Source organism: Lissotriton helveticus, chromosome 7 (assembly GCF_964261635.1).
Source record: "Lissotriton helveticus chromosome 7, aLisHel1.1, whole genome shotgun sequence".
Lineage (NCBI taxonomy): Eukaryota > Metazoa > Chordata > Amphibia > Caudata > Salamandridae > Lissotriton > Lissotriton helveticus.
In genome coordinates this window covers 1,687,024,476-1,687,039,315 of record NC_136068.1, presented here as the reverse complement: position 1 = coordinate 1,687,039,315, position 14,840 = coordinate 1,687,024,476, and the positions used below count along the sequence as shown (strand labels likewise).

General features: G+C 48.4%; 1 protein-coding gene across 4 annotated transcripts in view; it reads right to left on the bottom strand.

The window, feature by feature from the left end:
• HPN (hepsin) overlaps positions 1-14,840 on the bottom strand; it is a 432,603-nt gene that overhangs the window by 158,104 nt on the left and 259,659 nt on the right. For all 4 annotated transcript variants that reach the window (XM_078655375.1, XM_078655378.1, XM_078655377.1 and 1 more), the window contains one exon: positions 2,214-2,349. In XM_078655375.1, coding sequence (XP_078511501.1) covers positions 2,214-2,283 — 70 coding nt within the window. In that variant the 5' untranslated portion in view covers positions 2,284-2,349. The remainder of the gene's footprint in view (positions 1-2,213; positions 2,350-14,840) is intronic.

Here is a 14,840-nt window from a genome sequence, read left to right as displayed (position 1 = left end):
ACTGGAGTGGGAATATTAATGTTTACCCCTCTGCTATCCAACACTTTCCCTACTGTTGCACTAACTGGAGTGGGAATAGAACTTTGTACCCCTCTGCTATCCAACACTTTTCCTACTGTTGCACTCACTGGAGTCGGAATCGTATTGTTTACCCCTCCACTTTCCAACACTTTCCCTTCGGTTGCACTCACTAGAGTGGAAATAGTCATTTTTACCCCTCCACTTTCCAACACTTTCTCTACTGTTGCAGTCACTGGAGTGGGAATAGTAATTTTTACCCTTCCGCTATCCAACACTTTCCCTTCTGTTGCACTCACTGGAGTCGGAATAGTAACTATTACCCCTCGCTATCCAACACTTTGCGTACTGTACACTCACTGGAGTGGGAATAGTATTTTTACGCCTACGCTATCCAACACTTCCTCTACTTTTGCACTCACTGGAGTGAAAATAGTAATTTTTACGCCTCTGCTGTCTAACACTTTACCTACTGTTGCACTCACTTAAGTGAAAAATTTAAGTTTAAAAACTTAAATAGTTCAATGTTTTAATTTATAATATTATGTTTTTTTATTAAATTTTATGTTTATGGTGTATGTGTATATCTATATTTATTTGTAAATGTTTCTATACATACAATTATAAAATAAATTAAAATGAATCATTTATTAATTGTATATGACCTTTTATGTTTAATTTTTTTTATTACATTTATTTGTTATATTTGTTAAAATGGGTATTAAACTTAATTTATTTTCGTTAAGTTAATTCTATTGTTTAATATATTTATTATTATTTGTTATACATATATTACTATCAATATTTTGTACAATTATAATTTTTACATCAATATTTGTTCTGCAGTATTTTTGTACTTGCCATTATAAATATAGGATGTTGATATTTTTGACATCGATATTTATAACTCGATATTTGTGTATGGGGATATTTTGGGGGTCGATATTCTATCAGTGTACATCTCTAATTTACTGAACGTCTTTCAAGGTCAGGAACTGGAGAACTTGGGACCGGGATCAGATACTGTCACAGCTCAGACAAGGTTTTTATTTCTGCCTGACCCCTGACACACTTGCCACTTTTGGCCTTCGGTTCATGCTTCACCTATGTCTAATTCACATACAAACTTTTAATGCATTTAAGTGGCATACACTGTTTTTCAGACTAGTGATCAGTATGAAAGACCTCAAACTGAGCATGTGTCTATGCATCAAGCATCTTTTATAAACCAAAACCTCACCTTCGAAAATAATTTTTATTGCAAGTGTCATTAAAGCATCACCCTCAACACTTGAAAAAAATCTTTCTCCCTTTCAACATTCACATATGGACTTCTGTAGGTGAGAAATGTCTTACCCCTTGATTACAGTTTTGAATAGGATGCATGCTGCTTAAAAAGATTAAGGGGCCCTTTACGATGTCGGGCGGATTTCCTCCGCCAGGCTGGCGGTGGCCACCGCCAGCCTGGCGGAGGAAATCCGCCGGACATCCACTGCCGAATTCCCACCCGCCATATTTGGATGGCGGGGTGGACCGCAGCGGTGTGAAACACCGCCCGCCTGTTTTCCGCCTCGGTCGCCTTGCGGCCGGGGCGGAAAATGAGTGACATGGTGGTGGTGTCTGTTAGACACCGCCCGCCATATTACTATGGGCATTTACAAATGCTTTTCCGTGGTGGCAATGCCGCCACGGAAAGGCATGCGGACACTCCCTGCGGGGGCCCCTTGCGGGCCCCCTGGGAGTCCGGGGCTTGGGGGGTGCACATGGGGGGTACTCCCCGCATTTCAATGTGCAACATGGCAGGCACCGCGCGGTGCCTGTCATGTTGTGCCTTGAAATGCACAACATGCATTTTTACCATTGCGGCGAGTGGAGATTTCAGCTCCGCCCACCGCATGGTAAATATACAGGATGCGCCCGCCTGTGTGGCGGGCGCATCCTAGTGCCAAAATCGGGACCCCCGCCCTGTAGGCGAGCGGTCCACATTACCGAAAGGGTGGCCATCCTAATTAACCCCTAAGTATTTATTATCTTAATTTATGATCAGTGAGATGGATACCGTTTCAGGATACATGGTCCTATTTATTTCTAAGGTCACCTTAACTTGTTGCAATAAGTAAGTCCTCCCTTTATATAATTTGAAATGATATTTCAAAATTGAAATATTAGCTAGAAGTGAATCCACTGCATATTACCTTTTTCCACGCTTTCCGGGGGCGGCCATCTTGTAAACTGTGGTTCCTCTTGAAGGTGTGCCTGGGACATCAGTGTATTGTGCTCGTGTTGAGCTCGGATAGCTGCTAACGTTGGTTCTGCTGAATGTTTAGGGATCTGTGAAAATACAGTAAAAAGTAAACTATTGGTTTTGGCAATGTATAAAAGCAAACATATAGAAGCCAAGTAGACTTGTTCACTAAAATGTGGTCAAGCCATAATTTTCCTATGAGGTGCATCTGAAAAGGTTAGTGATTTTGTAGCTGGCCTACAAAAATATGGATGAGTGAAATTACCTTTTTTCAATCGGTAGAAAGCAAATGAGAAACTGCATGAAATTTTGCTGTTCCACATCCTCATGCTCCGAATTAGAAAAGGGGAGAAGTGCAAGTGAATATCCCTGTAAAACGGGGATTCATAATTTCGAGCATCGAAAAAGGAAAGGACTGAGGAATTCCTAGCTACTCAGCATTGTCTAAAACTAGACATTTTTATTAGCTTTATGAGTAACCTGCCCTCAATTTGAAGGAAGACTTTCCATTCAAGTACCCAGTTATACTGCCAACACTTTGATAGAGAAGGAAAGGCACATCACAAGAGTTTGTTGAATGGATTTTATCTCAGTATAAAAGCAGCTTTGAATAAAGATGGGAGAGATCAACCACCCAATTAAAAGTGGATAAACCGAAAGAAATTTTAAAAAGCAGGTGGGAGACAGAGGAAGAATGTCCTTGAGACCCATGTAATAAGCGTACAGCGTACACATCAATAATAGCTAAATTAAACTGCCACAAATCTGTATGGAGAAAACAGTACAACTAGATGGCCAGTGTAATCTAAAAGGTAATGCTGAAAACGATGAAAATGCTACCAATGTATCACAATCAACAGTTAAAAAAGCAAGCCATTTCTATTGTATTATTTAGGCCCCTTGATTGTAAGCTGTCCATTGTTTTGAATCCTTTTCAGTTCATTTAGCAAAAAACATTCCTTATGTTAATGTCAGCACTTGTATTTACAACTTCAAGTTCTGGATTTACAGCTGGCTTATATTATGTTTTTTGTCTTCTAAAAGGACTAACACAGAAGCTTGATATTTCTAGTTCTTATATTGCTCAGAGAGCAGCCGCGGTCGGCAGTAGGAGTTCCTGCAGGGCGGTGACGTGGGGAGGGGGAGGGGCATGGTAAGGGGTAGTAATGTATGGATTACGGAGTTTAGCAGGTTAGTAAACATATGAATAAATAAAACGAATTTTGTTGTGCTCACTGCATCGCATTTGGTGATGCAGTGCGCACAACAAAATACATTTTATTTATTTATATGTTTACTTACCTGTTAAACTCCGTAATCCATACATTACTACCCCCCACCCTGACCCTCCCCCTCCCCACATCACCGCCCTGCAGAAACTCCTACTGCCGACCGCGGCTGTCAGAGAGTCTGATTAACATTTTGATATTCAATTTTACATACACATAATAACCCATATGGTATTTTCAGTGTGTAGATTCAGCTCTTAATTTCTCAGGTGTTATAGTCTTTTTTGTTTACATTTTTTTGCTACTCTATGGATTAACCTTTGGGTAATGTTATTGCAATGAACTCAGGCAAGAAAATGTGGCTTTGGGTTTGATTTTTACACATTTGTTTAGCACTATTAGCTGTCACCATCTCCTTTATGTTTATGAAAACTTGGTATGCAGAGAGGGTTTGAAAAAATATGTTTGAAATCTAGTTTTAGACATAGTATCCCCAGTGTGTATTAACCATCTTCTTTAGGTCCCGCCTACGCTGCGCTTGCACTATCTGTGCAAGAAATGCTGGATTCAGGATATGGGCTTTAAATGCTCAGCCAATTTTCAAGGACTGCCACCGTCACGTGGCCCCTGGGGACATTGTCATCTTTCCTATGTTGGTGTGAGTATTCTGCAGACTGTCCGCTGCTTTGCGCACATTACTACACAATTTTATTTTGCAAATCCGTTCATGACATTTTCACATGAGAACATATCGGTGTGTTCACACTTTGCATGTTCCTGGGATTTAGTCTGAAAATTGTGAGCAGGGTCGAACAAAAAAGCCCCTTGTTACTCTGTTCTGGTCAGACCCTAGCACCTAGACAAAACTTAGGGATGCAGCTGTTGTTTGGTAATACATACTTTGGGCATATGGGAATACATGAATAGGTAGCAGACACCTGGAGAGGGACCTTTCCAGCGAGAACAGTATAACAACACCTGTAATGTAGATCTACCATCTATAGAGGTACGGTCTGCAGATAGCACTCAGAGATCTTCTAATATATATATTCATCCTGCTTCTGTGCAAGGGGAGGAAGGTTAGGCTGCGCTGTCTCTCACTATGACAGCTGCTTTTATGATATACAGACTACTTGATGTGCTGACTGTATTTGTGTTATACATGTCTCTGCTTATTGTGGCACATATTCTGCATATTAAAGCACGTTAGTTAAAATAAATATTTTAAACTTGTTTGTGTCTCTGTCAGATCTTATTGTGGACAAGTACAAGAGTGTGAGCGAAGGGTGTGTCTTGTAACTGTGATTCCTGAGAGAGTCAGGAGTGTTGTGTTCTGGGTTGTCTAATCACTTGTTCCTATGTGAGTGAGTAGGAGGGCAAGTGAGACACTATAGCTAGTCAGTCCTAGGCTCATGGGTACTAAGGTGGTAGGATGACTCAGTCCCTATATGATAAGGTCTTATAATACTATGCATAGTTCTGTGGTTGTCCAGAATCCCTGCAACATGGTGCCGCCAACGTTTGGTCTGCCACTTATTCACGAGACCCCCTGAGTAGCGCTTGTGCTTTTCCACATTACCCTCTCACCAGTTCACAGGAGACGTTGGCGGTGGGAGGACTTTGCCTCTGGCACGTGGAAGGTATACTTATTTCTGTGGTTTTTTCAAGCTTGGATTTAAATGGTTTTAGACCCTTTTTGCGCTACTGTTTTTGTTTATTGCTTACTTATGACATGGCACAACCGGTGGTCATTCCGGCACATAACCTGGCGGCGGTTAGACACCATTTGACACATCATGGGGTCCCCAATGTGGGGGCAACCACTATCTTTGTAGTCGAGGCGGATCCAGCGTACCTTTATATGCACCAGCAGTTGATGCTAATGATAATTTTTTTGCATACTTACACGGTAGCTGCTCCTTCAGCAGTTTATCATCCTCACGCAATACTTGATGTTCCGTTGATGTTTTGGGAGCATACTATTTGGATTAATGGTGCTATTCCCCACTCTCTCTCTTTTATTCATATTGGTGGTGAGGCTTATATCAACAAACTCGTAAATAGGTTCTTTCGTGTGACATTTGTCAACAGATTAAACCTTCGACTGTTTCTTGTCCACTACATACTCAACTTTTAATTTCTAGTCAACCTTTTGGTTGCATTTATCTTGATTACTGCAGTCCTTTGACATCAGACAATGCTTTCAAATATATTTTGGTTGCAGTGGATTTGTGCACTAGGTTCCTCTGTGTTTGGCAGCAGTGCTGTGTGACACTCGTACTGTTATAAAAGATTTACATGTCTTTGTCTGGACTTAATTCTGTGGCACCTTCCATTCTGACCAAGATCCGGCTTTTGTCAATAAGGCTTACCGGGATTTATTGAAGTCAGTGGGGGAGCAGGTGCATTCCTCATCTCCATATCAAATTGGGAGCAACTCTGTTGTGGAGCAGATGAACTATGACTAAAAAAAAATCTTTAACAGCAAGGGTATTAGGTGCGGGCTGGGGCTGGTTGACTCATCTCTATGGGGTTCAACGTGCACTAAATAATGTCCGTAGAAGACCTCTGTGTGGGCGGACTCCATACGAAATGTTCTGTGGCATTAAAATGTTTGCTGCAACATTTGACATAGATAACCATTGTGCTATGTTACAGGATCTACAAAAGAATTGGGATGATCTAGCAAAAACCCATTTGCCCTCACCAACGAATTTAGCAGTAATGTTCCCGGTTTTTGTCTGGCTTCCCAAAGCTGGTGATCTGATTCGGGAGAAAGTGGCACACAAGAAATAATTTTGTCCCATATACCGTGCTCCAGTTCCAGTCCTTGGTCTAAAAGGCACCCACACTGTGATCTTACATCCGCTGCCTTGTTGTAAAGACAATGAGTTCATTTCAATTGAACATGTCAAGTTACACCATATGGCTGATACTCAATAGTATGCCTACAAGCATTCCACGTCGGGATGCCTCACTCCATCAATCAATCAATCAATCAATCAATCAATCATATCACTTGTATAGCGCGCTACTCACCCGGGAGGGTCTCAAGGCGCTTGGGGGAGGGGGTCCGCTACTGCTCGAACAGCCAGGTCTTGAGTTGTCTCCTGAAGGCGAGATGGTCCTGGGTCAGCCAAAGGTGGATGGGGAGGGAGTTCCATGTCTTGGCCGCCAGGTAGGAGAAGGATCTGCCTCCGGCGGTTGCTCTTCGGATGCGTGGTATGGCGGCGAGGGCGAGGCTAGTAGACCGTAGCTGGGGGGTGGGCGTGTAGAAGGTCAGGCGGTCGTTGAGGTACTTCGGGCCCAGGTCGTGGAGAGACTTGTGTGCATGGGTGAGGAGCCTGAACGTGATCCTCTTGTTGACGGGGAGCCAGTGCAGGTCCTTCAGGTGGCCGGAGATGTGGCTGCGTCGGGGAATGTCCAGGATGAGTCGGGCGGAGGCGTTCTGGATGCGCTGGAGTATTTTCTGTAGCTTGGCTGTGGTTCTGGCGTAGAGGGTGTTTCCGTAGTCCAATCGGCTGGTGACGAGTGCCTGGGTGACCGTCTTCCTGGTTTCGGTCGGGATCCATCGGAAGATCTTGCGAAGCATGCGAAGGGTGTGAAAGCATGATGAGGAGACGGCGTTGACTTGTCTGGTCATCGAGAGGGAGGAGTCCAGGATGAAGCCCAGGTTGCGTGCGTGGTCTGTTGGCTTGGGAGAGGTGCCCAAGGCTGGGGGCCACCAGGAGTCGTCCCAGGCAGAGGGTGATGGTCCCAGGATGAGGACTTCCGTCTTGTCTGAGTTCAGTTTCAGGCGGCTGTTCTTCATCCAATCGGCGACGTCTTTCATCCCTTCGTGTAGGCTGGTTCTGGCGGTGTCGGGGTCGCTGGTGAGGGAGAGGATCAGCTGGGTGTCATCAGCGTAGGAGATGATGTTGAGGTTGTGTTGGCGTGCGATGGCGGCAAGAGGTCTCATGTAGACATTGAAGAGGGTGGGGCTGAGTGATGATCCTTGCGGAACGCCGCAGATGACTTCGGTGGCCTCGGATCGAAACGGGGGGAGGCGGACTCTCTGTGTTCTTCCGGCGAGGAACGAGACGATCCACTCCAGTGCCTTCTCTTGGATGCCGATGTTGCTGAGGCGCTGTATTAGGTTGCGGTGGCAGACAGTGTCGAACGCAGCGGAGAGGTCCAGGAGGATGAGTGCCGCTGTTTCCCCGTTTTCGAGCAGGGCTCGGATGTCGTCGGTTGCTGCGATGAGGGCGGTCTCGGTGCTGTGGTTGGCTCTGAAACCGGACTGCGAGGGGTCGAGGGATCCGTTCGTCTCGAGGAAGGCGGCAAGCTGTCTGTTGACGATCTTCTCGATGGCTTTGGCAGGAATAGGAAGGAGCGAGATGGGGCGGAAGTTTTTGAGGTCGGTGGGGTCCGCTGTTGGTTTCTTCAGTAGGGCGCTGAGCTCGGCATGCTTCCAGTTCTCCGGGAAGGTGGCGGTGTTGATGACGTCTCGGAGTTGGGGTGCGATGGTGGAGTTGGCCTTGTTGAAGACGTGGTGGGGGCAGGGGTCAGTCGGAGATCCGGAGTGGATGGTGTTCATCGTGCGGGCTGTGTCTTCGGTGGTCACCGTGGTCCAGGTGCGGAGGGTGGCGGTGGGGGGCGTTGGTTCGGCGGTTGGGTGCGTGGGTGGTGCGCCGAAGCTGTTGTGGATGTCGGCAATCTTGCGGTGGAAGAACGAGGCGAGGGAGTCGCAGAGATGTGAGTGATGTCGTTGTTGCCGGTGCTGGGGTTGGAGAACTCCTTGACGATGGTGAAGAGTTCCTTGCTGTCGTGGACGTTGTTGTCCAGTCGTTCCTTCAGTGATTTCTTCTTGGTGGTGCGGATGAGCTGGTGGTGCTTGCGGGTGGCGTGTTTGAGGGCGGTCATGTTGTCAGTGGTCCGGTCGAGGAGCCAGGACTTCTCGAGGGTGCGGCAGGTCTTCTTGGAGTCCTTGAGTTCGTCGGTGAACCAGGAGGCCTTCTTGCTTCTGGGTCTGCTGGGAGGGTTCTTCAGTGGTGCGAGTTCGTCGGCGCAGGCGGTCAGCCACTGGGTGAGGTTGAGGGCTGCTTCGTTGGGGTCCGTTGTGCTGGTGGGTGGGTTCTGGCTGAGGGAGGTGGTGAGCTGGTCGGCGGTGATCTTGCTCCAGCTTCTGTGAGGAACCTGTTGCGGGTGGTGTTGGGTTGTGGTTCTTCTGAAGCTGAAGTGGACGCAGCTGTGGTCGGTCCAGTAGAGTCCGGTGGAGTGGCTGAAGGTGATGTGCTTGCTGGATGAGAAGACAGGATCAAGCGTGTGGCCGGCGTAGTGGGTGGGGGTGTTGACCAGTTGCTTGAGTCCGAGGTTGGCGAGGTTGTCCAGCAGGGCGGCGGTGTTGCGGTCCTTGTTGTTCTCCAGGTGGAAGTTGAGGTCCCCTAGGAGGATGTAGTCGGTGGAAGTGAGGGCGTGTGGGCGGATGAAGTCCGTGATGTCTTCGCTGAATTGTGTGCGTGGTCCCGGGGGTCTGTAGATGAGGGTGCCTTTGAGGGTCGTCTTAGGGTCGGTGTGAATCTGGAAGTGGAGGTGCTCGGCGGCGGCGAAGGTGTCGTTGGAGTCGGTCGTGATGCGGATGGTGTTCTTGTGGACGATGGCGATGCCTCCTCCAGGCTGGTTGACGCGGTCCCTCCTGGTGATCTTGTACCCCTCCGGGATGGCGATGGCGATGTCGGGCACTGAGGAGGCGTTCATCCAGGTTTCCGTGAGGATGGCAACATCTGGTGATGTTGTGTCGAGCAGGTTCCAGAGCTCCACGGCGTGTCTGTGGACGGAGCGGGTGTTGAGCAGGATGCACTTGAGGTTGCTGCTGGTGTTTGGCTTGGCGGGCGCGGTGCAGGTCCGGAGGCAGGTGAACTTGCAGGTTCTGCAGGTGAAGGGTCCGTGAGTGCGTTTCGGGGCGGCATCGTAGGTCTGTCGGGTCGTCTTGCATCGGTGGGGGGCAGGGGTTCTGGCACTGGGCGCTGTCCAGGCGCGGACGAGCGCAGACGGGCTTACCTTTGGCGCGCCTTCGGCGCACATTCGGCGCACCCGCTGCGCGTACGCATGCACTCTGCCATAAATGGAGAGTGGGGGGGGGGCGGAGCGAGGGAGGGGCAGCTGGGAGGCGGGAGCGGGGTGGCGAGTGGGGGGGAGCAGTGATGAGATGCGGAGAGAGCAAGGGTGGGGCCGCGGGGAAGCAGCGGCAGGGAGCGGGGTGGGTCAGGGGAACAGGGGGTGAGTACAGTGATAACACAAAAAACAATAGGAACAGCAACAGAGTTTAGGGCACAAAAAACAAAGGCAGAGATAAGTTACAAGGGGCAGGGGATCGACGGAGCAGACAGCAACACGAGGCAACGCAGCAAAGCAGGACACGAGTCCAGACGGCAAACCTTGGCGGCCCCAGAGAGCGGGCAAGAGCAGGGGGCCACTCCACACAGGGGCAGAGACTCGGCCTGGCAGCGGTGGCGGGGGGAGTGATCGGGTACGACCAGGGCTGGTCATCAAAGGGACTCTGTTTCTCCTGAGTCTCCCCTTCATCAAGAAGGGGAGACTAAGACCTCCGTAGATTTGTCAAAAATGGGCTGAAAACCGGCCCTTTCAAAGAGCTCAGCGGCATCCACAACCCCCCGGGGGGAAGGGGGTGGCCGAGCACTTTGTCAGGGCCAGTTTGGGTTCCCGGTCCGGCCCTGTGTCTGACTACCGTATTAGTCCAGGGCTACAGACCTGACCATGGGGAGGGTGTCATATGGCCCATGGGGACATTGACGGCTTCCCTAGGTTGGCGTGAGCACGCTTCAGACCATCCACTGCTTTGCGCATGTTACTGCACAAGTTTATTCTGCAAAAGCATTTTCAGTAATTTCACATAAGAACCAATTGCTGTGTCCACGCTTTGCCTGTTCCTGGTACTTAGCCTGAACATCGTGAACAAGGTCGAATAACAATGCCCCTTGTTATTCTGTTCTGGTCATGCCCTAGCACCTAGACAAAACATACAAATGGAGCTGTTGTTTAGGAATATGTTATTTGACCATATGGCCATCTGAATACCTGGATAGGTAGCAGACACTTAGAGAGGGACCTTTCCGGGGAGAAGAGCATGACAGCACGTATGATGTAGATCTACTGTTGGACCTGGCATCGTTTGCCGTGTTTCTCCTGTCTTTTTGCTTTCTATGTTGGATTTGGCCATTTTAGGCAGGTTCACCCCCGACATGGTATTGGTGGTTGTAGGCCTCTGGGCACTTTAGCACTGTGGTCCAGTGTAAAGTGTGTGCGGTCTGTGTGTTACTTTTGTAAGGTTGGCCTGCCCTCCCATAAGAATGCATTGGGGATTCCCTGAACAGTATGTGGGTGGTGTGTATGACTCCAGGAGAGGCAGGGTGAGTCAGCGCTAGGCTGAATGGGACACCTGGGCTGGGAGTAGTGGGAGGAGTAATCCCCTAACCCTGAATCGGCCTGTGACCAGCCTGCACAATGCTGGCTCTGCCCCTGTGGTACGTCTCATCACCTAGCCCCCACCTGACAAAGGGGAAGAGGAGCTTGCAAAACAAAAGGGTCCACTTCCCCCTTAACCAGTTTCATCTGGTTTCCCCATGCCCTGGGCTAACAGACAAGGAGAATCTGGGTATAAACATAGGGGCTGTGACCCCATGAAGTTGTTCTGTACCTGTTCCAAAACCTGCGGGGCATGCTGCTGCCGGGGCCCAAGAGAACCTGCCTGGAGGGCTACCTCCCTGGGCCCAGCTCTGCCCTCTTGATTCCTAAGGACCTCCAGGACTTCTTGTGGCCATGGCGCCCAATGAGCGCTATTCGTTCTTTCCTGATTCTTCCCTGATTCTTCCCTGAGGAGAGAGAGCGTGGGCTTCGCAATGCAGCGCTGCAGCCCTTTGAGGGGGAAACCCAGGTGTATGGATTCCCCTGTGATGCTGATCATGGCGGGAGCCTACCCAGTTTGATGGTGTCTTTGTTGGCGGGTACCCACCTTGCTTATTTACCTTTTGAGCGGGTGCCCACCCCTCTTTATGTTTTATTAATTAAGGGGGTGTCCACCGCGCATTGCAGCCAAAAGAAGAGAGTCACCGGCCGCTGCGATCGTGCGGCAAACCGGATCTCAGGTGCAGCTGCCTGACGAGGGGTAGGACTTCTGCTTCCCCGAGGGAAGCCCTGCGCCCACAGAATTGCCGGAAGGAGGACAGGAGCCCACCCAGCCTCCGCAAGGCACTGCCAGGAGTCTCGCAGGCTCCACATTAAGGGGGACCGGGTGAAGAGGAGACCGTGGAGAGGAGACAGAGTCCCCAGCTGCCTGGAGAGCCCGGTGAGAAGGGGCTTCTACGTTGTGTGTGCCGGTCAAGGCACAGAGTCGGGGCCACTGTTCTGAGCGGCCCCCACCTTATTTGGGGGCACCGATGGGGGCACAGCTTTCCCAGAGTCCCTGATAGAGGGGGGCACGTCGGGGCATATGGTCGATGCCCGTCCTCCGTGGTCAGATTTGTAAAGAGAGCGCCAGAGCAGGGCCTCTTTGCATATTCCTTAGTTGTGCCACAGGAGCGAGCAGCTGCAACGATGGGGCTAATTTGTTTTAAAAGACCCAGTGGGGGCCCGAGGGCACAGGGGTGCCAGGGTCTCTTTTTCTGCTTCACAGCTGCGCCACACCAGCGTGGGCAGCTGCAATGCTTTGTGCATAAGTGTTAGAAGTCCCTGAGTGGGACCACAGTGCAACACCAGCAACGTCATATATGCGATCGTATGTCCATGTGACCTAATCTACGTGGGCCAAACCTAACAAAAAGTGAAAGTGAGAATACTCCAACACTCTAGCTGCATACGGTGCAAGGTACCCGGTGCCCCCTTGGTCGACCATTTCAAAAGGGCAAACCACCCACCGGACAGCTACAAATGTATTGTCCTTGAAAAAGCCTCACTAGGTCCGAGGGGCGGCAATATTGGACATGTGCTAGATATCAGTGAGTCTAAACGGATGCTCTTTTTTGACTCTGTACAACATGGCCTCAATGAAAATGATAGTACCTTTGTCCAACTAGCCACGTTGATCTAATCACTGCATCCACCCTGACTCTATTTTGTATCATGACTACAAGCTCTCATGGGCCCCTTCCATAACTACAGATCACTCTACCCTTAGGGCTACTTTTACCATTTCCCTCTTCATTGACAATGCTGGGGCATTCTTTGACTCTTATGCATTGTTTATCACTTTTCAAACACAATCTATCCCCTTTTTGTGATGTGTCTCACAACTATGTACCGGTGGATGGGCTTTTACTGTCCTGTGCGATAGGTACGCACTCCCCATCAGTACAAGTCTACAATTATTTTGCTACATGTATTTAATCTGTGTTAATATCGTAGGTTGCATCCCATCTTTATGCTACCTCGGACGATCTATCAAGTCTTTTTTATGCACATGATTTCAGGATTTGAGAAGTGCTTTACTATCCTGTGTGACACGTACGCACTTTGTTTTCTTTCTTGATTTATCATATCGGGCATTGTTTACATTTTGCATGTAGACCAGATTATGTACTCCCCTCCTGTTTCCAAGATTTATTTCATACATGATAGTCTCTCTTCCATGACCACACACGGAGCGGGCCCGTTTCCGCGTCACGTGGTCCAGGAAGCTGTTACACACAGCTCTGTCCGAGGCAGCCTACCGGCATCCCTCGACTGCATTTTGGACGTGATTCACTCAAGCCAGCAGGTAAACCAGCACACTACGTTTGCGCCCCTTCCCCCAACCTTCTGAGTACACCTTTCCAGGTGATGGTGTGCTCATCGGTGCCTTTACGGCCCTCTCTTTTTATGCATTTTTAGATTACTTCTTTCCTGACCGTTTCACGGTGTGTGGCTCCACCTTCAGTACACCGTTGTATCGTTCTCTACAATTGTGAGTGTTCTTCCACTATTTACCCTCCGGTTTGCCATTCATTTCAAATCAACCGTGCACACCAACCACCTGGGGCTTAACTCCTCATGTGTTTTGTTCTCCCCCCTCCCCCACTTGTTTCCTCTCAAATGTATGTAGATCCTCTAACGACCGACAGCTCTACTGCTTCAGACTATGTGACTAAGGAAGGTGACTCAGCCCGTCCTCCGTAAGTCTCACCCCATTATTTGTTTGGTTTAGAAGGTGCGCTCATTACATCGCCCTTTTCGGATACGGACTCCGTTCCTTTGTCATTCCAGCACTCAGCCATTGTGATGTTCCTCTGTCCAAAGATTCCAGCTATACCATGATATCATTTGCTGTTTCATGGTAAATAAATACACTGTTCCCTTGTTTCCCACCCGTTTTTGATGTAAATTCGTGACTTGCTATACTAGATCCTTCGGAACTTTCTCATGTATATTCCGATTGAACTTACTTTTAGGTATTTCGCCCCACCCCCATCCTGATGAAGACCCCCCAGTAAGGCACCCACATTTGCCTACAATTTCCGTGGGTCGAAACGTTGACAGTCCTTTCGTGTGACCAGCAGTCCATGTATCAGCTTCCTTCCATAATTATCATTGATTGTAAACTACTGGAAGCTTGATTTACATGATATGTTTTTGAATCCAATGTGTGTGTTTTTATAAATCAGATCAATCTCATTGCTTACTAAGGTCCTTTGACCATAATTATGTCACTACCCTAAATACCCTGCACTTTTCCCAACACCACAACCCTGCCCACCTCATCACTCTTTTGGGGCACTTATTGCGCTGAATTTCGCTTTTATTGTTCTATGGTATTATGTGTCTACACATTGTGATTAAATAACAATGATGTTCCTAATTTTGTATTAATGTCTATTTTTCTCTAAACATTTTTATTTTCTCTTGTACTTATACGTTCTGGGACCCCTTTTTCCTGTACTATACTTTCACCCAGGTCCCAGTGACTTTTTGGGTATAACCCCCTTGTCTGTAACATAGGTGTAGTTGGCAGTTGGTCTTTGTATATTGCTCCCAACCTGTGATGCAAAGAGGAAACAGCTGTTAGTAGGATATGCCTGATTAGGGGGAGAAGCTGTCAGCTACCACACTTGAACATCACAGAACATTTGATCACACTCAAAATGGGTTTGACACTAGTCTTTTGTGCCTCCAGACAAGCTGGGGCCAGGACAGGAGGAACTTCCAAACACCTCTGGGGTGGAAAACATCAGATTTTTCTCTTGCTTCAAAGCTGGCACTAGGTATAAATATTAGACCCTCAGACCCAACTCTTCTGCACACCTCTGGAACTGTGGAAGACTCATAAGAGCTGCTGTGGTGCATGAAGCACAGGTACTCTGCTGCACTGCTACTCTCTA